The 25993-nt window shown below is 42.4% G+C and overlaps 1 protein-coding gene across 1 annotated transcript in view; it reads left to right on the plus strand.

The window, feature by feature from the left end:
• The window catches only part of TGFB2 (transforming growth factor beta 2), a 57333-nt gene extending 33952 nt beyond the window's left edge, over positions 1-23381 (plus strand). The window contains exons 2-7 of the mRNA XM_079331929.1: positions 1818-1981; positions 17178-17310; positions 17429-17539; positions 19260-19434; positions 20008-20161; positions 21973-23381. Of these exons, the coding sequence (XP_079188055.1) occupies positions 1818-1981; positions 17178-17310; positions 17429-17539; positions 19260-19434; positions 20008-20161; positions 21973-22131 (896 nt within the window). The 3' untranslated portion in view covers positions 22132-23381. The remainder of the gene's footprint in view (positions 1-1817; positions 1982-17177; positions 17311-17428; positions 17540-19259; positions 19435-20007; positions 20162-21972) is intronic.
• Positions 23382-25993: the final 2612 nt, after the last annotated feature.

Below are 25993 nucleotides of genomic sequence, written 5' to 3' on the forward strand. Positions count from 1 at the left end.
GGTTTGGCTGAAGAACAAGTAGTAGCCTCGGAGTTTCCTACAGCAAGAAAAATAAACTGGAGATATTGTTTCTCTCTTAAAGGAGGATGTAATCTCCAAACCAAGTAGCTTTTATAAGAATTTGCAAAATGTGTCAGCATTGTAGTTGCACACATTTAAGCCTTTCTCAGCAGCCCTTCCTTTGGTATTTTGGGAGACTCCAGCACTGATGTGTTGCTGGTGGGAGAGAGGAGTGGCTTTGGTGTAGGAGTAATTTGCATCCGTTTGCCTTTGAGTTCTCACTGTGAGATTGTAGCAGTTTCCTGTCAATAAGCATGGTAGCCAAGAACAGTGATTATGGTGCCTGGAGGGTTATTTTCAAGCACTGCAGATGTGAAAATCTGAGAACTTTTTTTTTTTTTTTTTTTTTTTTTTTTTTAATTAAATGGAATTATAAGGAAGTCTGGGGCTTCCTGTACATAGTTGTACCTGTTTGATCATACTGAGGGTCTGCTTTGGGGAGTACTCTTTCAGAGGATTGTTTTGAAATATTTTGAGAACTTGTCATCTCTCACTTACAATGCATCTACAGTTGAGGCTGAGATTATTTCTTTATCATCAAAGATTTTCTCATAGCTGCATTTATTAAGTAGTCAGTTTGAACTTATCCGAAGAGCTAGAACAAGTATTAAATGTGTAACTGTGAGAACACCTGTGCTTCCTCAGCTGAAAATACCTCCCCAGCCCCCAAATACAATTTTCCTTTTTTTTTTTAATTTATCCACTTCAGTTTTCACAGTAAGAGAAGAAGAAACCATTCCCTTGATTTGAACAGGGATTTTTATCAGGCATTTCATCTCCTCTCTGAGGAGTATGATCTTGTGTCCTTCCACTCTCTTCCCCTCTCTCCTCTCTGGTGAGTTTGGGTGTCTGGCAGGAGTGCTGCAGGCAGATTTCTCCTGGTACTGCTGCTTTGGACAATGTGGAAAGGCCTCAGATAATAACTGAACCCCTTAGGGTTACCTGGTTTGTGCAAAACTGCCTTGCTGCTTACCCTTAGTCAGGGTTTACCACTGGGAAAAGGAGAAACATTGTTTTGAAACAAAAACTGAGATCTCTAATGCTGCTGTTGAAGACTCGAGGCCATTTTTCTGGAGCTTTTTTTCTGCTTTTCCCCAGTATATATTAAAGGGTGGTTATGTTTATGGCTTTTAATTGCTTCCAAGTGGTCAAAATTCATGTAATCCTTTTTGCAGTGTCTACTGTCCTCTTGCTTTTTCCCTTTGTTTTTTCTTCCTTTTCACTTCTAGCCCTCATCACTATAATCAGAATGACTATTTTGTTCCAAAAATATCCTTTAATAACTAGCTATGGAATAAAATCTGAAGCTGGCTAATTGATGGTCCATATTCTGAGGGAAAGTGGGTTTCAGAGAACACATAGATCAGATGAGCTGCTGTTATTTGATGTTTTAGCAGATCCCTGTGAACACTCTGTAAGCCTGAAGGCATTTACCATGTACCAACTGCTGTGTTTTTTTCTCAATTCATCAGTATTCAGGATTTTCCCCCAGTAGGTTGAAAGAGGGCAGGTTTAAATGCATGACCTGAAATAGAGTTGAAAATAGTTGTTAATCTCTGTTAATATGAAAATCTTACAAAAAACACATCAGGTAGATTATCTTAATTTTTATTAAATTGTTAATAGTACTAAACTGACCATTGGAAACTGAACCACGCTTCAGATATTTGCCTGAGGCTGTCTTATATTAAAATGTTTGAAGGAACAGCGTGTTGTATCATCAGGAAGAGTAATGAGCTGCCCCTGCTTTCTTGCAGATGCCATCCCGCCCAACTATTACAGCCTGTACTTCCGAATCGTCAGGTTCGACGTCTCGGCCATGGAGAAGAACGCCTCCAACCTGGTGAAGGCTGAGTTCAGGGTCTTCCGCCTGCAGAACACCAAGGCCCGCGTCTCAGAGCAGAGGATAGAGCTCTACCAGGTACAGGGGCACCTCACACACCCAGCTGTCCACTGTGCACTGCAGACCCACCTCACAGGCAGAGCAAACCCTGGGGAGAAGCCTTTGGGTCTTCTTGCCTTGGTTTGAAAAGCAGGTGTCTGCTAAGAAAGACAGGAGCATCTCTTGAAATGGAGAATGTAAACCCCTTCCCTCCAAAGTATTATAGTTTTGAAATTAAGGGGCTCTCAGGCAAAGATGTGGGAATAGGAATAGTTCTTTACTAGGAAAATTAAAATAGAAATACAGTATTGCAAAGAACAATCCCAAAACACTGACAGAGTCAGAATACAGCCTGACACCCTGTCAGTCAGTCAGGGTGTTGGTAGCAGTCCCATTAAATGGTGGCTACAGTCCGTCTGCAGTGGCAGATGTGGTTCAGCTGAATCAGTGCTCCTGTAGAAGGTGCGGTTTCCCTCTGAAGGTCCAGAGATTATGTAGAAGGGTCTAGTTTTCCTCTGGAATCCAGTGGAAAAAGGCCACTCTGATGTCCCAAAACTCAATTTTTATCTAGACAGGAAAGGCTTGGCTCCTCCCCCTGGCTGGAGCATCTCCCAGTGGGATGATGTAATTTTATCAGTCACACAGTGGCACTCAATGGCCCATTAACAGCAGATATCTTCCTGGAGGAAGGATGGGTTGTGGAAAACAGAAATAGCACTGCTCCACCTGTTTTTAAGGATGGCCTATTAACAGAAGATACTTCCCACCTAGATAAGGATTAATCACTCACCTGGTTTCCACAGATGGGGATAGAACACATACTTTTGGTCACATCCTGCATTGCAACCTAAGACATCTCTCCAAAGCTGCCTCTTATTTCAGTGCCTTCCCTAGAAAGGACTTCACTCTAAATCATACAAAGCTGAAATGTGCAAACTTTTTCTAGCAGTTAATCCTCAGGACTCCAGAGTTTTGAGCCAGCACTTTGCCCAGGTGGCCCAGAGGACCAGTGGCATCCTGGATTGTATTAGCAATAGTGTGGCCAGCAGGATCAGGACAGTGATTTTCCCTCCCTATTCAGCTCTGGTGAGGTCTTGTCTCAAATCCTGTGTCCAGTTTTGGGCCCCTCACTGCAAGATATCAAGGTGCTCAAATATGTCAAGAAGGACAGCAAAGCTGGGCAAGGGTTTAGAGAGGGAGTCCTGTGAGGAGTGTCTGAGGGATCTGGGGGTGTTTAGTCTGGATAAAAGGAGGCTGGAGGCGACCTTATCACTACAGCTCCCTGAAAGGAGGGTGTGTCCAGGTGGGAATTGGCTTCTCCTGTGCAACCAGCAGCAGGACAAGAGGAAATGGTCTCGAGCTTCAGCATGGTAGGCTCAGGTTGGACATCAGGAAGAACTCCTTCATTGAAAGGGTTGTCAGCTATTGGAACAGGCTGCCCAGGGAGGTGGCAGAGTCACCATCCCTGGAAAATTTCAAGAAATGACTGCACATGTCCCTTAGTCCCATGGTCCAGTTGACATGGTGGTGTTTGGTCAAAGGTTGGACTCTGTGGTCTTGGAAGTCTTTCCTAACCTTAGTGACTCTGTGATTCTGTGTTTCAAAGGTTATTAAAAAAAAGTGAGAGAATAGGACATCAAAAAAGCTATTCCCAGGATCTCTATCTCCCAATACCTGACCTGAACTGTAGTTAACATAGAGAAAAAAATCCTCTCTCTGGCCCATGTTCAGGAGAAGGTTTTTTAAGTCTTCCTTGTAGGAATGGAATTAAAACTGAACTTGCAAAGCTTAGGAATTTCAAACCTGGCTTCTGTATAGTAGTCCAGGGGTTGAGGCAAGGGAGTGGACAATTCAGGGGTTGTGCAGTGAGTAAAAAAATGCCCCATGACTCTTTCACTCTGGGAGTGTTAACAAGATTTATGTCTTTTAATCTTTAAGGACTTCAGAGCCTTTAACGTCGTGTAATGTAGAGTCTGTGAATTTGTGCAAATACTGTCTAGAGCATATTTCGTCTAAGGCATAGTTCTCCTCACTGAGAAACACAGCAGCTGAAAGGGGCCTAGCTCCCAGAAGTTTTATACTGAGTAAAACTCATGGATGTTCCAGCAGCCTGTGACATGTTCTGCTGAAAACCCTGATGGATAGGATACCATCTTATAAAAGCATATGGAGACCTTCTTTAGCTCTTTCTTGCTGCCTACATGCCTACACAGCCAGTGCTGTGCTTGGGTGTTGTCCTGGGCTGGCAGCACTGTAGAGTCCAACTTGGATCTAGTGGGTGCAAATTTGAGTCTTCTCCCTCACTTTGAGTGCCTCCCACCTTTTCCTGCCTGGTCTGGCTAAGTGGAAGCCAAACTTGAAGCAGAGGGAGGGGCTGTTTGGTTTCATGGGCTTGCTGAAGTGGCAGCAAAAGCCAGTCTGACATCAGGAGAAGTGTGGTGGTCTGTTTAGATGTTATTTAAATGTAGGAAAAGCTTAATTCCATTTGAATGTGGTTCAGGTCCACAGGTGATCACTGGGGGCTGCAACCTGACTGCCATTCTTTCCAAGAACAGAATGGCAGAAAAGTTGAGCAAATAATGTGTTAATTTTTAAAAGGGATAACTAAGAACCTCTATGGAGAATCACTGGTGTTGCCTGTGTAGAACAGCCATCCCAGAGAAATACACTGTGAGTCCCAGTGATGCTGCCACAGCAGCCTGCTGAAACAATTGTATATTCTGGCTTGACCTCACTGCTCAGACATCCCAAAAGGAGTTGATGGCATCTCTGGGCTTTCTGTTGTTCTACTTTTGAGAGCTGTTAGTCAGACACCTGAAAAGAATACAGCTGTGGTTGCCTGAGCTCAGTTCATTGCCTTTCTGTGTTTGAGGAGCATGGGACACAAAGAGTTCAGCAGAGGTATGGAAGAAAGGGCCTTTGCTTGGCTGGGATTTTGCCTTGTGATGAGAAACAGCTGGGGCTTACTTGAAAGAGCCTGACTCCAGCAAGCCTGTGCCCATGGAAATGACTACGCCTGCATCCAGGGCAGGTACTTGGGTCCCTGGATAAATATATGGCTGGTGAGTAAGGCAGTTTCTTTTTTAGGCTGGGTGGAGCAAACTAAGTGAAGTGTTAGGTGAGTAATGAGTGCAGGTTATTGTAGGATTAGATCTTTTCTCCACCAAGTAACAGGCAAGCCAAAGGCAGCGTGCCGTGTGTTTGTGCCAGGCGTATTTTAGGCATGTTACTTTGTTCCTTGCTTGTAGAGAGGCAAGCTGTCTCTGGATCATTTCCCTTTGGTCATGTTTATTTCTTGCAATCTTGTATGCAGCTCTTCCTAAAACCTTGTACAGGGGTATTACTGCTTTGGTGGGCAGTCTGAGCTGCATGGGATCCTTGGCTGGAGCTCTTCTGCCAGGAGCAGGAGAGCTCCTCAGTGTTGCTGCAGCTGATCTCCATCAAACACATGAGGTTAGGATGTAGTGCTTAAGAGGAAAAGCAAAAGCAGGGAGAAATTGGAGACAAGGGACCCAAGATGCTTTTGGGTCCCTTCCAACTTGAGGTATTCTATGGTGTATTGTAGAACAGTGCTATAGAAAGCATTCTGAAATTTACTATGTTAATTCTAGAGATTAGAAAGAAGAAAACCTATGCAGATGAAGAAGGATGGATAAGGAGGCATTGCTGCCCCAGTGTGCTGGAGCTTCGGGGCTGTGTATTGATGTATTGAGAATGCAGATAGAGTTATCCAGTGGTGAACATGGTACACACATGGGAGGTAAAAGGAGAGAGTGAGGAAGGTCCTCTTTCCAGTGGGACAGACAGCTGTCTTCTGTAGGGGCTGAAAACTTAGCCAGGTATCTGACTCCAGCATGAGAAGCCGTGCATGGAGGGTGAGCCTTGCAGAGGAGGCTGCTGGTGGAGTTGGCACAAGCAGCTGCTGCTCCTCCTCTGTGCCTGAGCTTTGCTTCCTGTCTTGTGACACACGTGCTGGGCTTGCCAGGGCTGTTGTGCCCAGAAGGAATAGTGTGGTTTTTCATCTTGCATAAGCAACATTTAATTATTAGGGGTTTTTTTCTCCTCCAACCAAGTTTCAGGTTGCCTAGTGTTTTGCTTTGTTGTGGGGTTCTTCTTGATGAGGGTTTTTGAAATTCCTCTCATACCTGCAGTTTCAAGGAATGGTTGTTTCTTTGTCCCCTTGTCTTTCTCAGTCAAGCAGGAGGAGATGGGCAGAAGCCTTCTGGGGAGAATCAGAGCTCTCTTGTGGTTCACTGAGACAGTCCTTGAACATGTGCACATCTTCTATAAGCCCTCCAAGAGCTTTCTGATTAAGTTCAGTGGCAGTGTAGTAGTGGCATATACCACTGATGCAGAAGGGCCAACATTATTCTAAAGCACTATTTAAGGAACAGCTAGAGACAGATGTGCAGGGTAAATTGGAAAAATAAGCAAGCAGAATATAAATATTTTGTTTCTCTGCCTGATTCTTTCTTTGTGTGGTCCTCTGACCTTACAGATCTACCCCTTAAAATGAAAGAAGAAATGCAAAACTGCACCTTTTCAGCTAAGCTTTCCTCAGGCTGTACTTGGCTCCCTTTTCCAAACCACATCAGAAAGGGACTTTGTGTTTTCCTACAGCCCTTGTTTGCACTGACTCCGGGAAGGCAGTCTGGGGCTGCTTGGCATGGTGAGCCAGGGCTGTGGCCCCTTGTTCCTGGCCCCTGGCACAGCAGCAGCAGCAGCAGGACCCTGTTCCCACCTCAGAGGCTGAGCTGCAGCACAGGGAGTGAGTGGTTATGGATCTACTCGCCAGGTTTTCTGCATTCTGGATTTCTCCAGGCAGTGAATCCTAGAGATTAATTCTCATGCAGGTGCCCTGGAAGCATCCACAAACCAGTGGGCAAGTAGTAATCCCCGTGTGCAGAAAATGTCTGTTTTCACCCAGAATACTTCTCTTGGTATTTAAGGATTAGTCAGTCACATCTGTGTGTTCCTGCACAGATGGGAAGTGCATTGCACATACTAAGTAGTCTTAGGCTGGAAAATAATAAAACTCAGAGAAGTAGGAATTAAGTTACTTTTATAAGGCTGGTATGAAAGCTTCTGTCTCTTCTTGGCTCTGGTTAAGTGAAGCCGCAGACAATTAAATTCTTTAAAGGCACTGCCTCTTCTGTTGTTCCTCCTGCCCCAGAGGAAGGCTTAGCCTAATGGTTGTGCTGCTGATCACCAGCAGGTTGGAAGGCAGAGGGAAGGAAGGAAGGAAGGGCTGTGACCTCGGACACGGCGCTTCTCCCGTCCTTGCACCGCGCCACGCTCAGCGTGCACCGAGACCTCAGAGAATACTGAGAGGATAAAGTGCTCTGGGGGAAGGGAGGAGGAGTAATATTAAATAAACAAGATTTAGCATCCTCCAGTGGCCCTTGCTATGTTTTTAAAGATTTATGCCAAATGCAGGCTTTATTGGAATTTGATCAGATAAAGCTCAGTTGTTATGGGAATGTCTTTGTTCATCAGTTTTCTTGCCTGCTTTGAAGACTTCATCACATCTTTCTTTTATTAAGGTGCTTCTGTATTTATGAATAAAGTTCCTGCACCCTTCAAAAGAAAGCCTTGTCTTTTATGAATAAGCATTCCAAAAAACAAATAGGCACCATTGCAAAGCAGAATTTGTGGAAATCCTTACAGGGTGAAAAGACATCCTTCAGAGAGTACTGTGGTATTGGGTTTAAGGTATTTTTATTATGTACAGGCAGTCAAACAATAACAAGTAATAATTACTTCCTGTGGAAGCAGTGCCATGTTTTGTTAACACATCATAAAGCATCACAAGAAGTGCAGCTGAAGCACTGTGTTTTATTGTTATCATTATCCGAGGCTGATGTGGGTGGGATTATCTGAGAGGCTGTGGATGGGAGGGATGCATCCACAGGATATGTCAGAGCAAGGGCTGGGGCAAATGAGCAGTGCTGGGGGTGACACATCAGATTGCAGTGAAGAATTTGAAGCAAACAGGAGCAGACCTTTGGGCTTTCCATGCTGGGGAGGCCCCAGTCCATGTCAGGAGCTCCTGTGGAGCTTGCCTGGGGTCTAGGAAAAACTAACTGTCCTCTATACAGTGGCAAACCCCACTTCTTCCAGGGCCTCTCTCCCTGCTTGGAGGTATGAGGAGGAAGATGCTGTGGAACATATTATCCCATTATGAGTCAGATTTAAATATAAACCACAGTCACTTGTTCAAATACTTCCAATTCAGACAGTGTTTTGTCTTGTTTTTCAGTTGGGGAATACATTTAGAGCGAGCTACTATAGATTTGGGCCAAATCTCCACGGTGCAAATCTGAGGCAATTTACACTGACTGCAGCAGAGATCCTTCAGGCTGATCTCCATGTAATCAGGAGCAGAGGGGCCTTGCTCTCTTTTCTTGCCAGAAAGTGCTGTCTCTAATGCCACAGAAGAAAGCACCACAAAGCAGGATTTGTGGCTGTGAGCTGGCACAGGATGTCTGTATTACAGATATCACCTGGGGCACTTGGTTATAATTGACTGCCATCCCTGTGGCCCACATCTAAAGTAGTGCCTTTGGATCTCACAATTTCTGTGTTGCTATCCTGGAACCAGACTCTTGCATTTTGAAAGGTTACAAGGTTATGTTGAATGGCAAATGTGCAGTGTTCTTTGAAGTGCCAAACCCAGTATAAAGCATGGATGTAATAACTTTCTACTCTACCAAACTCCTTCCCCCAGCAACAGCTCAGGACCAGAGGAAATTAATTTGCAATATATTTCAGTTGAATTGCTGTTTTCTCCTTGTTCCAGAATTCCCTTTTTCTGGTTCCAAATACTATATGCCCTACAAAAAGTTGTCAGTATGTTGGAGGCCGTGTCTAGAGTATCTTAGCAAATACTCTGTAAGCATGAGGGGAAGCATTTATGGCTGCATCATCTTCACTGTAATTTGAGAGCATATCTCCTGGCAGCCACCTCTTGCCAGGAATAGAGCACTTACTGAAGACAGCTTGAAGAAATATATAATATTTCCATCAGCTCCTGGCAAGGGCCAGTATATGCTTCCCAGCTGGACACTGCCATGTGCAGAATTGCAGACCATGGATGGCTGTATTGTGGTGCTGTACATTATTGGAGCTATGGGAATACCAGCCATGGGTCTGAAAACAGCAGCTAGGTTTGGGTTCCTGCTCTTTGGGATAGGGTTTGTTGGGGTAGCCAAGCCTAAATGACCCTGGGACACGAGCAAGTTTGACCCAGCAGCTCAGTGTGGTAGTCACTGGGCTAAGGAGCATCATGGCTTGGTGGCCATGTGCTTGAGAGGGTGATGGAGAGGGAAATATGTGCTCCTCTTCTGGATGGGTGTAGGAAACAATGTGAAGCTTTGTTGGAGAGAAGCCTGCGTGAGGAATAGATGATGGGAGAAAATGGAGGAGGATGGGAGTTCTCTCCAAGAGGAGAACTGTGAGTTCTAGGGAACAAGGCAGGCAAGAGGAAGGGAAGAAAAGGGACTTGTGGAAGAAGACAACATCTTGGAGGAAGTACTTTGTCCAAATACTCATTTAGCCAAGAAAGCTGAGTGCCAGAATGTGGTAGTAAAATGCACATGAAGATGAGATATGGCTGTCAGGGACAGGACCAAGGAAGAGAAAAAGGCTTAGGAGACTTGTGCATAAAGGGGAGATGAACACAGGAGTACCCTGCAGGATCTGGGAGATTTGGCTGGAAGACAGGAGAACCCACTCTGTTTCTGTTGACTTTGGCTCCTCTTTGTTGATATTTTAATAAAACATAATGTGCCTTTGGCAAGTTAAAGCTAAAGGCTAGATAAGTTTACAGGATTTTTTTGTTTTGCTTCATTTTATATAAAATCTTTCTTTGGAGCTATCTTGAAATCTCCCAAATGGCAGGAAATTGCCCTCAATATTTCAGAATCTTCCAGGAGAAGGACCCCAGACCCTCCGTTCTTGTTTATTGCTTAAACAATTCAGAGTCTTCCTGTCTGCTTAAACATAAATCAGGCTGGACAGCCTCGGGGCCCTGTCCCCAACTTACACTGCACATGTATCTTCAGTGTCAGGAGGAGGGCCCTGCTTGGGGAGCAAATGGAGAGGAAATCCCTTCCCAGCATCTCTTCTCTTCCCAGATCTCCTCTCCTCACTGCAGGGTGATGCAGTCAGTCAGTCACAGTGATTCCATGACACCCGTGACTTCCCCTCCCTTTCTGACCTGCTTCAGTGCTCATCTCTTCACCCACCTCACACTTCACCTTCTTTTACCTTTAAGTGAGCATCAGCCAGCACTGTAAGAGAATCCTTCTGCAGCTGTGGCCCATCCAGATATAAAAGAGGTTGGGTTATGTGTGCAATATGTTCTTTTTATTTGCAAGTTTGCATGAAGAACGTGTCTGGCAAGTTCTGAGCAGATGGATCAGAGAGCTAGGGGTTTTTTACAAACTTTGGCAAGTACTCCATACCTTTCTTTGTATTTTGGCAGGAACTCTGCATCTCATATACTAGTCTCTAAAGATTCTGCCCTCAGTTTGAGCCTGATTCGGAGACCACTGCAAGTAAAGGAAAGACTTCATTGATAAGCAGGGGGACTCTAAAGCCCTTTTAACTCCACAGCACTGTAGGCAGAGTCTGAATTACTCCATTGCAAGAGTGGCTACAAGAAGAGTTTGAAAACTCACACTGACAATTTAAAAAAAAACCACACAGCCTGTCTCTTGTGCTTAGAATCAACTAGGATATTGATAGCCAGTAGATTCCTGATTATCTGGCAAAAGGTACTATGTGGAAGCTTTGCACTTTACACCATATGTTTTCATATATAATGAGTAAGAAACTGGAGAGTTTGCAGCAGAATCAAGGATCTGCCTTTCCTTGTGTCCAAGATAGGATCAAAGACCTCAGATTTAACCAGGGAATGAGAAAGGATTAATAGTTAGCATGGCCATTTTTTACCTGCAAGTTCCAGAAAGAGCTGGCCACAGTCCCTGAGAGCTGTCCGAGGAGACATTTGAACTATGGAACCAGGCAGTGAGTGAACCTTTCAGCAGGGTGAATACTGGAAGGTATTGGAATTTGGAAACTCCAAGCAGCTGCTTATGCAAACCTTGGGAATCTGGTCATTCCAGTGTAGAGAGTTGGAGTTCCTTGCAGTTTCTTCTGGTTCAGAAAAGGTCACCCTAAATGGCAGTTCTTAGCCATGCTGTGCATAGCTGAACTTACCTCTGCTCTCATGTTAACCAGCATAAGCACTGGATCATTTGCCACTGGATCTCATTGTTTGGGCTTATTTACTTTAAGCTTACAAGTCCATGTCAAGTTATTTCCATTATTTTTAAAAGGGCCATGAAGTTACAATGGAAATCCTGGATAATGACTGATAAGTAAGAGAAAGAGTAGTGAGCCTGCCAAGATGTTGTAATACACAAGAACATCACAGGAGTCTGAAATGACAGAGGAGGGAAGGGAAGGAAGGAAGTTATCAGGGGGCCAACAGCATCTGGAGGGAGGAGATCAGACAGTCCAGAGTGCATGGAGAGGAAGGACAGATTGATAGCAGGTTTTCACAAGATAATGCCATATTTACTGCTGTTCACTGACTGTAGAGCCCACACTGGCTGATAGCAGTTGCCATTTCAAGTTCCAAGGCAATGCAGGAAACATGATAGATATTTTTAAGTGGCCATACGATCTTATTACTATGTTTGGAAAGTTCATCAGCTTGTTTTAAGAAACTGTAAGTCACCAAAAATATTTCCAGTGAGCTGGTGACCATAATTCTCAAACCCAGCTGTAAAACACTCTTGGTTTTCTTGGCTGCAGCAAAGGTATGTCATTGTCACTGATGCATCAGCCTGTGTATCATCACTGCTGAACCATATTCCGTTTTTTTTGTTTGTTTGCTTGCTGAGGAGGTGGTGAATTTATTAGCCAAAACTATTCCACTGAAAATTATACTTAATTGTAATTTTCCTATTCTTCTGCATCTGACTGTGGTGACAGTAGAAGACTGGAAGTAGTTATTGGCCAGAATACCAAGTATGAAATGAACTAAACAAGTTGCTGTTCTGGAGCTCTGGTTATTTGAAGGAACCAGTGTATCTTTGTGTCAAATTTTTTCCTTTCAGCTGTGTAATGAGTCACAAAGACAGGCTGTTCTGGTGTCTGCTGTCAGTGGTTATTGTCTAGAATGCATACACTAATGGTGTTGATTCAGTTATCCCCTGCTTTAGCTGCCTAAATATATGAGTGGAAGAGTAGAAGAAGGAAATTTTGAGCAAAATAATTATGTTTCTTTTAACAGTCTTGGGCTTAGTAGTTTTTTTCTAGTTTGTTTTTAGATCAGTTTAATTACACTGACACTGAGTGCTGCTGCTCTACACGTGTTAACTTCTGATATGCCCCATTATTTAAAGAAGTCATGTTTCTGCTAATTTTGCAAGCATTCAGCTTTGTTTGTTATCATGAATTATGTAGTGTTCTGAGTGTACTTTACAGTTTATAAAATACAGACTAAGATAATCCTTGTCCTTACTTTTATAGTCAGAACTGTGTGATAGCTGCTTGAGGGTATAAACATGTGTGCCTATAAATAAACAGTTTCATCCTTCAGTATTTTAATGAAGATTTCAGCTACTTGATACTTAAATTTTTAAAAAATGTATCTGTTAATACTTTCCTGTTAGTCTGAAAAATAAGCATAGCAAGTGACAAAAGTAATTTATAAATCAGTGTGTTTTGGAAACTCGTTGTTCTTCTGCAACTAGTTTGTACAAAGCTAAAATTTTTCACTGCCCTGGTCATGGTGATTTGGGATACTCTTGCAAGATAACATCTTGGGTCATCCCCTGCCAGTTGAGCAGAGGTTCTCCCCCAGAAGACTGAGCAGAATGAAGAGTTGATTTCAACAGGATTTGTAAAATACCAGAAATCTGGCAGGCCTGATGAGGGTGGCATGTGAGTGCTGTCATCACCAAGATCCTCAGCTGGGCTTCCTAAACATATGGAGCTGTGCAAACAAGAGCAATGCTTCATTTGCATGTGGCTTCTTCATGAGCCATTTCTTGCAATTAACTGCATTATTCATTTATTTGTGTGCTTGTTTCACCTTGATCTGCTGGCAGTAGCTGCATGTGATATCTAGAGATATCTTCATACCCACTCTTCATGGGTATTTGTAAGATCATATTTTCACCAGGTGTTTTCAAGAAGCCTCAGAATTGAAAAAAAGTGTGTGAGAGGTAGGTTAGGAGTGGGCATGGAAAAAGATAGGTAGAAGGCAGTGGTCAAGACACTGGTCAAGAGGAGATCAAGAAGTTTTTTAGTTGGTGGTTTTTCTATGAAAGGGAGGAATCACATACAGAAATGGGATAGAAAAAAAACCTGAAGTTGTTCTTAGAATTTAGAGCATTGCTGCTGAATGAAAATTACTCTGTATACTGCTCTGGAAGTCTGGTGGATCACCTTTTGGGGACATTTCTTTTAATCCAGCTCATCCCCACAGCATGTGATTATGAGCACATGTTCCCTGTGTAATCATTTATTACAACAGGCAGTGCCACACTGTCACTCTGCTGGAAGCAGGACATCCCTGGACAGCCATCCCCATGTCCAGAGCCTGGGTGTGCTGTCCTGGAGCCTTCTGTGAGGGTCTGAGGGTGTGCCTGCTCACACCTGTACCTGCACAGCTGTTGGCACATCTGGCTGCTGGGACGTGTCCCTCCTCAGCCAGGGAGCTGGGGCTGCCTGTGTGGAAACTCTGTCTCCTGCTCATGCAAATCTCATGCAAATGATGGGATCTGTGTCTCTGCATGCAGTGGGTGATGCCCAGGATTCCCCCACCGGAAAACCTGAGCCTTCCACGTCATGGCCTGCAGTCACACCAAACTTTTCCCACTTCTCTAGGAGGGTGTGTTTGGGTAAGGTGCCAGAAGGAAGTAAGAAAGGATTAAAGGGGAAGTTTAACTCTGTTGACTCTATCTTCTGTGGATTTTCTTTTTTTCCCCTTGCCTTCTGTTAATGTTTTTAGTGCACAAAGACTTTCATTTAGCTCCTGCAGGTACAAGCTGTGCAGCAGCAGCTCTGATAATGGTGTTTGATGTGGTTGTGATGGGCTGGGCATGAAGGTGAGGTGCTGTTTATAGGTAAGGCAAGGCAATGTTTATAGGTGAAGGTAATATCTCTTCTAAGACCAGTCAAGTGTGGTTGGAAGAAGTAGACAAGCTTTCAAGCACAAAAGCTGCAAGGCACAGAAAATGCTTTTATTCTTTTTTGAAACTAAATTAGTTTATCTAGTAGGAAGAAACGATTGGAAACAATGAAAGATAAGTGTTTCATTAAGGATATAGGCTTGAGGGTGTATTGGAAGAAAGGGTGTGTTGCTAATGGGGAAGGTTAAAACCAGAAATGTAGGGCAAAGTAAAAAGAAGCAAACCAAAGCAGGGAAGTGGCAGAGAGAACCTAAAATGCTTATTTCATGTAGTAATTTCTGGAAGACTCATTTGAAGAATATATATTGTAGCTGTAAAAATTTCTGAGAGTTTCCTACAAAAAGGCTCCTTTGTTTACCACCATATAGAGTGCAATTGCTTCAGTGTGGATGGAAATAGAAGGCAGTGTAGGAAAAGAAACTTAATCAGATTACATTGTGGGAGAAAATGGGCTCTGAGGATCCAGCCTAGGATTTTATCTTCCACTAGCTTCACACACTTGCAACGATGTAAGAGAAAAAGAAGGCAAAATGGAAATGGTGAGGCTAAAATATCATTCTTGCTCACAAGTACTCAGTAAAGATCATGCATCACCCTAACAGTATAAAGATACTTATCCCAAGAGAAGGCAATTGAAGTTAATTTCACTCACTAAGTGGTAACACTCTTTTCACTTAACAGCTTTTGCTTAAGAACTGCCAGTGCCTGTTTAACCCATGGTGTCAGTTGTGGAAATTGTACTTAATTTGTAGCTTTTTACCTCATTCTTTATAATTTTCTTCTTGAACATGCTGAGTAAACAACATGGAGAGAAACTTTACTTTCAGATAATGTTGGTACCATAGGATGGGTAATACCCAGCTCTTTTAATCCACAGTATCCATCCTGTCCCACAGTGCCATACAGTTCAGAAACCTGCCAATACTTCCTTTGTCATTCAGCTCAACAGTGGGGATGGATTTTCCTTGTACCATTGGATACATGCAGTGCTGATTTCTTGTACTTTTACAAATGCCTTTTATTCCAGGTATACACTGACAGTACTTGACTCTGTGTTTTGGTAGCAAGTGGGATAAAGACTGGGATAAATAAATTTATTTTTGATACCAAGGCACAGCTCTGTCTTCAGAATATGTTTAAGACCAATTATAGTTAACATCAGGAGATTGCTTTTGGCATGTTACTTACTTTTAGTCCTTACATCACTGCCAAAACTGAGGTATGCAGTTTCTGGAGCCTTTGGAAAGATATGACTGTGCAGAAAGGAAGAGAAGTGAGCCAAGTTCTTGTGTCCCATTTGTCTCACCCCCCCAGCCCCAACACATCCTTGCATAGTGACAGCTGCATTACATCCTCAGAAACACTTGACCTGATAAAGACCAAAGAGAAGGCAGAGTTATATTTGTACTTCTCTGGGACTTTCCCAGCATTGATTACTGATTCTCTCATCCCTCTGGCACTTCTGAGCAATGGTAGTCCCCTTGCTGCTGCCAGACTCTCTGTAAACAGTTGTTCAGACACTTTGTTTGAAGGTTACCTCATAAAAAGGAGTCCCAATGTTCACTGTTTGAGTGCCCTTAGTTTCTACTGGGGAACTCAGCATCACCTACCAGAGGCCCTTAGTAATCTTCTGGACTTGAACCAACCTCTTCTCATGACTTTTTGCTAGATGTGTTGATCAGAAAGAAGATAAAGAGCTTGTCGTGTTGCTATTCTTTTCATAAGACAAATGTTGTTGTAGGAGCCACACTGTTGGCCTACAAGAGAGGGATCCAGAACTGCCTTGCTGGATAATAAATAAGGAGACTCTACATGCTGCCTGCACAAGCTGGACAGAATCTGAGCTTTTCAAGCCTGTTTAATTACAAAAAGCCTGATTTTATCACCATGACATAGTTTCACACCTCTTTTGAAATATTTTTCTTTACGTGTATAATGTGGTTTCACCATGATTTTATTACAGCAATGCTTGCTAGATGTCAGGTTGTTCTGGGCTGAGAAAATAGGAGGAAACAATGAGATGTCGTCAGTTACTCAGTTGGAGATGGATTTGGGTGCTTAAAGGATGGAAAAACCAGAAACAATATATGAAGTCGAACAGCCGGCATGCCAAAATTTACAAAGTGATGTTTTCATGTGGTATCTTGCATGGAGCTGACTTAATGTTGCATGGCATTCCAGCTCCCTGCATCACAAAACTATCAACAGAGCAATAACCAGAAAACCAGAAACCTGTCAACAGCCAGAAGTCCAATTGTTTTTGTCCTAGAGTTGGGGTAAATAATAGCAGGCTATGCTTGTATATGGGAGGGCACTCACTGAATTGTTTGCCTAGGATAAGGAGGGGTCTGGGCACTTGAAATTCTGGTCATGCAGGGCCTGGGTTTCTTTTGTTCAGGTATTTTTTATTGCTTGGTCAGTGGAAGCTTTGCTGAAACATTTGACACAAATACACATACATCCCATCAGAGTTGGGATGGAAGCAGCCTCACCTGTTGCACAAATCCATGCATGGCCATCTGTTTAATGTATGATTAGTACCTGAAATCACAGGGAGGGCTAAAAACATGAATAAGGCAATACCATAAGTTATTTTAGGGGAGTTCTTCAGTGTTCAGACTACATTGTATAGCCTGGACTTTGGCATCTTGTGCTCTAGCCAGTGTAAGTATTACTGAAGAAGGTAAAATAACTTATTTTGATGGTTACTGTGATCTCATCAGCACTTGTATTGCAGGATAAGTTTTCAGGGCAGTTCTTTCTGTGTGATTTCTCTCACAAAGGAATATGTGATGGTGTGTTTTGCTTGGGAGCCTGAGCTGATTTCATTGGGGTGTTTTTATATTGTTCTTCTCCTTACACACCCTCAGAAGATCCTTTCTGAAAATGTGCCTGAATGTTCATCAGCTGCAGAGAGGCTTCAGCTGTAATAGTTTCTTGTGCTGTTTTCTAATGTTGGTGGTCCACTTTAAAAGCAGCCAGGTAAATGTTAACCTGTAGGCAATCTTATTTGTTGTTTCTTGCAGGTTTTAAAATCTAAGGAATTATCATCACCAGGACAGCGCTATATTGACAGCAAAGTAGTTAAAACAAGAGCTGAAGGAGAATGGTTGTCTTTTGATGTCACTGAGACTGTACATGAGTGGCTCCATCACAGAGGTGACAAAAAGTGCTCCTTGCCTTCATTCCTGCCCCAGCTGCTCCTCCATTAACTCAGGAGTATTCCAGAGTCATTCCACGGGTAAAAACCAACTCCACTCACTTTTATGTTTTGCAGACAGGAATCTTGGATTTAAGATAAGCTTACATTGTCCATGCTGTACCTTCGTGCCTTCCAATAATTACATCATCCCAAATAAAAGTGAGGAGCTTGAAGCAAGATTTGCAGGTAATGAAAGAAAAAAAACTCCAACTTTTTAAAATCTTATGATATGTACTAATGGAAGAGGGAAACAAAATAGCTGTTTTTACATTCTAAATGGCATTAATCTGATTGAAAACTTGCTCATTTGACAATCATGATTCTCAGCTGGTAGGAAATTATACTTAAATAACAAGGGTAAAACTGTATCACCTGAACAATTCTAAAATCAGATGGCATGAAAAACCTGTCTCATTCTATGCATGCAGCTTTGATGTTCTTAAGAGTGCTACAGTTAGCAGCATGCTCACAGGAAATACTTACAATTTTGCATTTAGTCAAGACTGTTGCACAGTTTACCATCCACTATTGGATAGTAAGGAGAAAATAGCTCAATATTTTCAAAGTAAACCTTTTGTTCTCCATCCTAGTACTGTAATCAGTCAGACTTAGTTGAAAATATTGGAATGAGTGGGCATTAAAAAATAAAAAAACTGTGTCGTGAGGGTTATGAATATATGTGCTCTTTATAGACAGCAGGCAAGGTGATATGGAGTAAATACACCAAGGTCATATAAACTCTCTTGTGTTTTTAAGCCATTAAACTTTCAATTTCACAAAGAGAAATTATATTTTATTGACTGTACTCCAGTTACCATCCACCAGCACATATGAATTTATAGCTATATTATAAGCAATTTTAACCTAAATTATGTTCATGAAGTTCTCATTTATTGAAGTGTATCATGATCTGGTTCAATTGTGGTCCAAGTATTTGGCTATATTCCTTGTCAAGTATTGAGCTTTTCTAATCGTTGTTTCATTGGAATTTTTTCCTGTAAATAAATACATGTGCTGTACATATAATTAAAGCCATTGTGTGCATTAAAAGAATTGTTAGTAGGATGTTTGGTCATGGTAATTGCATATGTTAAGAAGAGAGTAGTGTATCTTTTTCTGTTGAGATGGTAGTATCTGGTTGGGGAGGTTAATTTTCTAAAGGATCTTATCAAATGGCATAACTTGAGTCCCAAGAAAGGCCAATACCTTAAATCTCTTGTCTCTGCTATTGCCATGGTAAGAAGCTAGTAAGGCAGTGTTAAAAGAGAGCACAGAATGTGAGGCCATGGATTGCCATTTCAAGAAGGAATAGTTTGATCAGTGTCTCTGCCATGCCCATATAAAGGGGGAAACTAGAACAACTGACTTTCTGGGGAAAATTAGCAGATTCAAATAAACTGGCAATGAAAGACAGGGAATTTAGGGAATTTGCAAGTACCAGAAAGGAGTGAATGTGATGGAGCAAACTAATGGGATAGAAGTGGGAAATGAAGTATCCAGAGCAGCTAAGTGTGTTAAAAGGTTTTAAAACCTGTTGAAAGTTGGGAGTACTGCTCTGACTGAAGCAATGAAAGAATCACTGCTTGAGGCATTTGAAGCTAAGACATACAGATGCAGTGACCGAAATTGCCTTCTCTGTTGCTCATTTAAGTGTTTCTGGTAAATGTACTAAAATGCAATTAAACAAATGTGAATGTGGGAGGGTTGATACAATAGCTAACATGAGAACTGTGAATATCTTAGGCATCCTGGGTTGAAATTTGCCCCCACTTCCCCAGTAAACATGCCCAGCTGACACCATCATGGCCCAGTTTCTGAGAGATTTTTTTTTTTTTAAGAGATGGTTTATTTAATTTGTGAAGAAAAACGCAACACAATGTTTATCACCAAAATGTATTTTTTGAAGGTATTGATGACTACACATATTCCAGTGGTGATGTGAAAGCTTTAAAGTCCAATAGGAAAAAATACAGTGGGAAGACCCCACATCTTCTGCTAATGTTGTTACCCTCCTACAGACTTGAGTCGCAACAGCCCAGTCGGCGGAAGAAGCGTGCTCTAGATGCTGCCTATTGTTTTAGGTAACTATGCCTGCCATACATCCAGTGTTCTTACACAGCCCTGCCAGCCTGGGAGGTGTCCTGCAGTTGTTTATCATGTTTCTTTACAGTTGGCATTTATGCAGAATGCAGACCCACATGCTCAGACCCAGGGTCTGTGTGCAGCAGGTCTCTGCCCTGCGGTCTCCAGTCCCACAGAGATGGGCACATTGTGGTGACCTTAGACAGCAGAAGCTCAGTTCCATCTGAGATGATTCCCAGATGTATCAGCCCCATAGTTAGAGCCAAATTGTCACCTTCACTTTGTTCACCTACCCAGAGTCTCCCTTGTGGGACCTGGAGAAGAACACTTGGGTATCCTCCAGGGAAGCCATGAGCTTTGTCTGTGTGAGCAAGTCCTGCCATGTCTGAGCATCCTAGAAGAGCTGTAATTTCAGTTACAGCATAAGCTACTATTGATTTGATTTAGTTGAGAATTTTTGTGACTCAGACTTGCGTGCCTGTAAAGAATCATTCAGGGAGCAAGCTACTGGATTATTTTTATTCCTGGTGTTGTCTTTGTTATGACCAATGTGTTTGTATTTTATTTCCCAGGAATGTGCAGGATAATTGCTGTCTGCGTCCACTTTATATTGACTTCAAGAGGGATCTTGGCTGGAAATGGATTCATGAACCTAAAGGATACCATGCTAATTTCTGTGCAGGAGCCTGCCCCTATCTATGGAGCTCAGATACTCAGCACAGCAGAGTAAGTGATGGATTTGCTGATTTTCAGCTTCTTGTTTTATAACTGCAGATTGAGCTATGTTTCTGGGACTGACATCAGCACCAGTGTCCAGAGTTAGTCTCAGTAACTAAGGATGATGAAATAATGTGGCCCTATAGAGGAACTCACACATAGCCTTAAGCTAGTATTGAAGCAGGAGAAACATATTAGCCCAGAGATTTACCTTTTTTTTATGTTCATGGATATGAACACATGGTTGGATTGAATACTTTTTGTGAGTATGTAGCCTTTGGAGGTGGCTCAGAAAAGGCCTTTTATTATAGAAGTGAGTGGAAGGTGGCACAATGAGTTTGGTCAGCAAAGACACAGAGGGAGGCACTTCCAGAGTAACAAAAGGGCTGAGTTATCCCACCAGGTCACCACATACTTTTATGACCTGCCATTTCAAGGTTAGCACCTACCATGCTGAATTTCATGGGGGTCTATGATAGCTGTCTGTCTTTTACTTCAAAGGACATGCTCTTTTTTACACTTCAAAAATTTGTGTGGGAAGGAGGGACTTTGTGTAAGGGATGTTGAAGAGGCGAATTGTAGTTGTCTGAGATGGGACGTTTTATTTTAGGGATTAGATGTGGTATTTTAGCCAACTGCCTTAGGATGAGTAGTATTCTTCTGTGAAGTGCTAATTTATTCTCAGCTGTCACTGAGGATGTCTAGACAGTAAATGCAAGAGACAGACATTTGCATCATAGTTGTCATAAAGTAAGAATTTCACCCTCGGGTCCATACTAAGAATGATGTCTCCCCTTTTTCAAGCCTCCCTTAAAATGACAGATCAGTGTCAGCCAGCAGGGACAACTCACCATGTCCAAGGGACAGCTTGAGTTCCTTTTGGTTGGTAAAACCATGATACCATGTTCTTTATAGCAGTCACTGTCTGTGACACTGTACTGTTAGCTGTGTCAGCAGGCAGAGGTATAAATAAGGTGAGTATGTTTCCATGCTGGTGTGGAGTAATGGTGTACACATTCTGGAACTGCACTTGTTTTTAAAGGAAAGAGGAAGAGTAACTGTCATGGTCACAAATATGTGGTTTGGATAATTGCCCAAGGAGCCAGAAGTTGCCTAATAAAGTAGTTAGTGTTGCTCTCCTGAACAGATCTTCTGTCTCTCTAAGCGGCAAATGGCGTGTGGAAGTTCTAGGAAAAGGTCACTTGGTGTTTGGCTGAGGCATTAATGGCATCCTCAGGAGGACCTATGCATCATCAGTGGCTAGCCCTACATACTTCCCTTGCAGAGAACCATGCATAGGCATCCAGGGTGGCAGAGGTGATAACTCCATGCACCTGGCTCTCAGCAGGAGTAACTGCACCTCCAGTCCTGGTGCATTACAGGGTGGCATTAATAGACTTGATTAACATAGCCAGAGGGTAAAAGGAGTGTACGTGCTCTGGAGGTGTCTCTTCTCTTTGGCCCAGTCCCAAAATGGTGTAAATAGAAAATGGCAACCTGAAGAAACATAAAAACCTTTCCATTGCCTCTGTACAAATGTAGTGTGCCTTTTGATTCAAAGGGCCACACTCCAGAGGCAGACTCCCAAGTATGCACCTGCTTTGAGGCTTAACTGCATGTACAAAACCTTAGGAAATTCAGGCATATTGTGAACACCAGATTGAAGTGGAAAAGCATAAAAAACTCCCTAAAATCCAGGAATCTTCATACTGCTTTCTGTGGGCATTCTCTCAGGTGCTGTGGGAGGAGCTGATGCAGAAAACAGTTTGCTCATTAGAGGTAGCTGCCTTAATCTGTCTTTTTTTGGTTTCTCCTTCTAGGTACTCAGCTTGTATAACACCATAAATCCAGAAGCTTCAGCCTCTCCATGCTGTGTATCCCAGGATTTGGAACCTCTCACCATCCTCTACTACATTGGAAAAACACCCAAAATCGAACAGCTGTCCAACATGATTGTAAAGTCTTGCAAGTGCAGCTAAAGGATATCTCTGAAACAGCATGACATGTGTTTATAAAAAATTAAAAAAAGATAACCAAGGAAAAAAAAGAGAGAGTGAGAAGGAAAGGAAGAAAAATAAAAAATCCCGGGTTCATTTTTTTAAAAGAAAAGAAGAAGAAAAAAAAAAAAGCGGTACTTGTCTGAACTGTTTGAAAGTTTGTTTTGTTTTTTTTTTAAACTGGCATCTGAAGCAAAACATTGAAGGCTTTTTCCTACATTTCACCTACACATAGTGTGAGATAGACAAGAAGCAAAGTTAAAGAAAAAAGAAACCTTTTAAAAAATAAACACTGGAAGAAATTTGTTAGTGTTACTATGTGAAAGGAAAAAAACAGGAAAATCCCATGAAGTGGAGTTGCTGTATCTGTCCCATGCCTTACTTGATCTCTCTGTATTGTTAAGCAATAGGCATCCTACCCATTCCTCTTAGCTATAGAGTTAACAGTGCATTATTTATTTGTGTGTAAAAACTATCAAATGAACATTTCTGTATCACTATTGGAAAAACGGAAACCAGCCAATGTGGACAAAGGAGACCAAATAAGCTGCCAGAAATACATATAAAGCCTAAAGGAACACAAGCTCAAAAGAATCAGAAAAGTAATGGTTAGTTTAGTTCAATTAAAATAGAAATCAGTTTTTACATTACTGACAACCTCTGCCTTTAAAATACCTTATTTTTCATGCCATCTGCCTAGAGAGGCTTCTTGTAAGGTCTCAAACCCTTGTTTTAAATACTGAATAATTTACTAATAAAGGACACTCTGTTTCAGTCTCAAAGACAAGTCTATAAGATTTTTTTTTTTACTGTAAATGATTTTAAATGTCAGTTTAGTAAACCAGTGAAATATTTAACATGTACTGGTCTAATCTTCAGACCTTAATATGTTGCTGTATAGCTATGCTATGGGATTTTTTTTTGTTCTTTTGGTATATGTAACCATACCTAGAGTATTACAATAGGAGGGTAGTAAAAGCCAGCTTAATTGGAAACATATCTGTAGATCTCTATTTGTAAACTATTAAAAAATTACGTACTTTATGTGTAATGTGTAAATTTTCACCATATTTTTGTACTCTGTAATACTGTCAGCTCTCATGACTTTGAATTTGAATTTGGGGCTCTTTTTGATCACTCAGAATCATGTGTTTCCCTCTAGCTGGCCAGTATGAGTAGAGTCCCTATATTTTGACTTGCACTACAAATATATGTTTTATAATAATTGCTATCCATGTGCTTTGTATATTGTTCATCATTATGACATAAGCTACCTGACTCCATTTGTTTTTCTGTTCCATAAAAAAGGATGGATTAAACCAGTCTCCCCCCTGCTCCTCCCCTCCTCCCCCAGTTGTCCCTGCTCACGAGGCTTGGACCACGCTCGGTTCGGATTTCCTTCCCGTTTTCCTTCGCTGTAGGCGCTCCAACAGGTGGGCAGGGAGCAAAGAGATGTGCCAGCCTGGCTGAGGCAAGGCACACCCCTGCAGAGAATGGCATCCAGCACTGTGCAGGAGGCTGTAGGCAGCAGCTAGATATATATATATGTGTGTGTGTATATATATTTATGTGTCACCTGGCTGCAGGCGGTGATCCCGGGGCGGGAGTGGAGCGCACTGGGATGCACCAGCCTGGCACATCAGCCCTGCAGCTCCTCTCTGCTCCTGCTGCAGCTTTGCCTTTGTCTTCTGGCACAGCAGGGCCCTTCAGGCTGTTGGGGTTTGTGTGCGGATTGGCAGGATCAGACCCTTGGTTTTTGCAAGTTCGTGTTAGAGCTTCCTTTAAAAAATCGAGAGGAACGTGGGGATTCCTGGGGTTTTGTCGTTGTTACACATGTTCATATTGTAGAGGGAGTAAAAAAAAAAGATCACATCGCATACTGCATTGTTAAAAAGCCCCAACCTAAATAAGAATAAAAGGAATTCTGAAGAAGGCACAAATGTTTCATTTCACATGATGAATGCTTCTGCAGAGCAAAGCTGGAAACCTGCAATGCAAGGTTTGGTTGGATGAGAGGGACATTTTCTGCCATTGTCCTGAGCAGTGTTGGGAGGATACTCCTGAGCTTGGTGTTGTCAGCTCCACTTGTAAAAGTGCAGTTTCTTTGGCTTTAGCAGAACACTGGTGCACTGAGGTGCCGTGGTTGCTTGCACAGGCAGCTGCCCAGCACTTCTGTGGAGCCTGTGCTCATTGCCTGGATGGGAACATTGCCCCAGAGATGATCCAATCCCACCCACTGGCTCAGGAGGAGAAGGTATGCTAGACTTCTGATTTACTTAGTGAGCTGAGGTGAACAGGTGAAGAATCTGTCCTGCTAACACTTGCTTGAGCCAGACTAACTCCAGTTAGAAAAGATGCACTGAACTCAGTGAAACTCCTCAGGGTAATACATACTCTGGATTTTGCTGTACAACAACAGCAAAAATAGTTTTATCAGGTTCAGTATGAGAACTGTATTTTTGTTGGACAGGAGAGAAGACAAGGGTGAGCACATTTTACGAAACTTAAAAATATTTTTGCAGTTCTCTGATACAGGAATGCAGCTCAAAACCAGTTTTGAAAAAGTGGAATGGGAGATAGTTGTCCAGCTCTATTCACTGTGTGCTGGATGAAGCTGAAAATTTGGACTTGGATTTGGAGTTCTTCTCTAAGCAAAAAACACTATTTCTATAAGTCATTGCCCCAAGATCTATTTTTAAAAATTTTAGTGTTCTTCAAAATGCACTGATATTATTTGAAATTCTCTATTTTAAAGCTCCTACAATGTTGCTTTTTTTTTCTTGTTCATTAGGCATGTATTTCCTTTTAATTACCAAACGTGTTAGGCCTGATCCTACAATATGCAGAACTCATGGTTGAAAAATCCCACTGCAGAGTGGGGTAATGTGAGTCCTTAGCACCTCTCAGGTTGTAAATTCCCCTGGAATGATCTTTAGATGGGTCTGCAACAGCTCAAGGGCTTTGTGCAACGGGGGCCTTATTTTGGTGAGGTGATTGCCACTGTGTGAGCAAAATCCCTGAGAAGGGATAGGAAATGTTGATGGGAAATCTTGAGAGGTCAGACCCAAGGGGCTGAAGGGCTGAGGGGGAATCATAGCACTTAGCTGGGTGGGGTAGGACAGCACTTCCAACGTGTTGAGCATCAATAAAACTGTGTGGTTGGCATGGTTTAAAGGAGAAAAAAGAAAGGAACTTAAAGGACAGCTGTGTTGTACTTTGGTGATTGATTACTCTGTATTTTAACACATTGTATGTCTGTTTTTGTGGTGCTCTAGTGGTAAATAAATTATTTCAATTATGTGCTGGTGTTGCTTTCCTATGGCGCTGTTCTTCTGGCACAGGTAATTCCTCAGCTCTGGAATGTTAAATCCCTGCAAAGCTGATTTGGTGTGGGATTTTGCCACGTGTGACCTTGGTGTGGTCTGCCACAGGCTGAGGTGAAGAACATCCATCCAGGGTGAGGGTGGATCAATCTGTTGTGGGGGTTGCTCTCCCCTCAGCCCCTTTTTTTGGATGTCTTGCTCTGCACACAACTGCTGTGGCTAGATCAGTCTGCCAGAGCAGCCATGTGGCACATGGAAGTATTTTTGGACACAAAATAGGATTCCCTAGTTTGTTGTCTTCAGTGCACTCTGCAATATGCAATTGCATTATCTAAGCAAGGAAGAATTAAGGAGCCTGGAATTGCAGCTTTTCTTTATCAGGCCCTAGTCAAATAAATAAAACTGATGGCAGGAAAGACTTCAGGACTGAATTATTGCTTTTAAAGTTGATAAAATTATATATGAAAATTTTTCCAGACCAGAGACTGCTCTTCCTGGTGTCTTCCCTGGCACTTAAGGAG

The sequence above is a fragment of the Erithacus rubecula genome (assembly GCF_903797595.1).
Source record: "Erithacus rubecula genome assembly, chromosome: 2".
NCBI lineage: Eukaryota > Metazoa > Chordata > Aves > Passeriformes > Muscicapidae > Erithacus > Erithacus rubecula.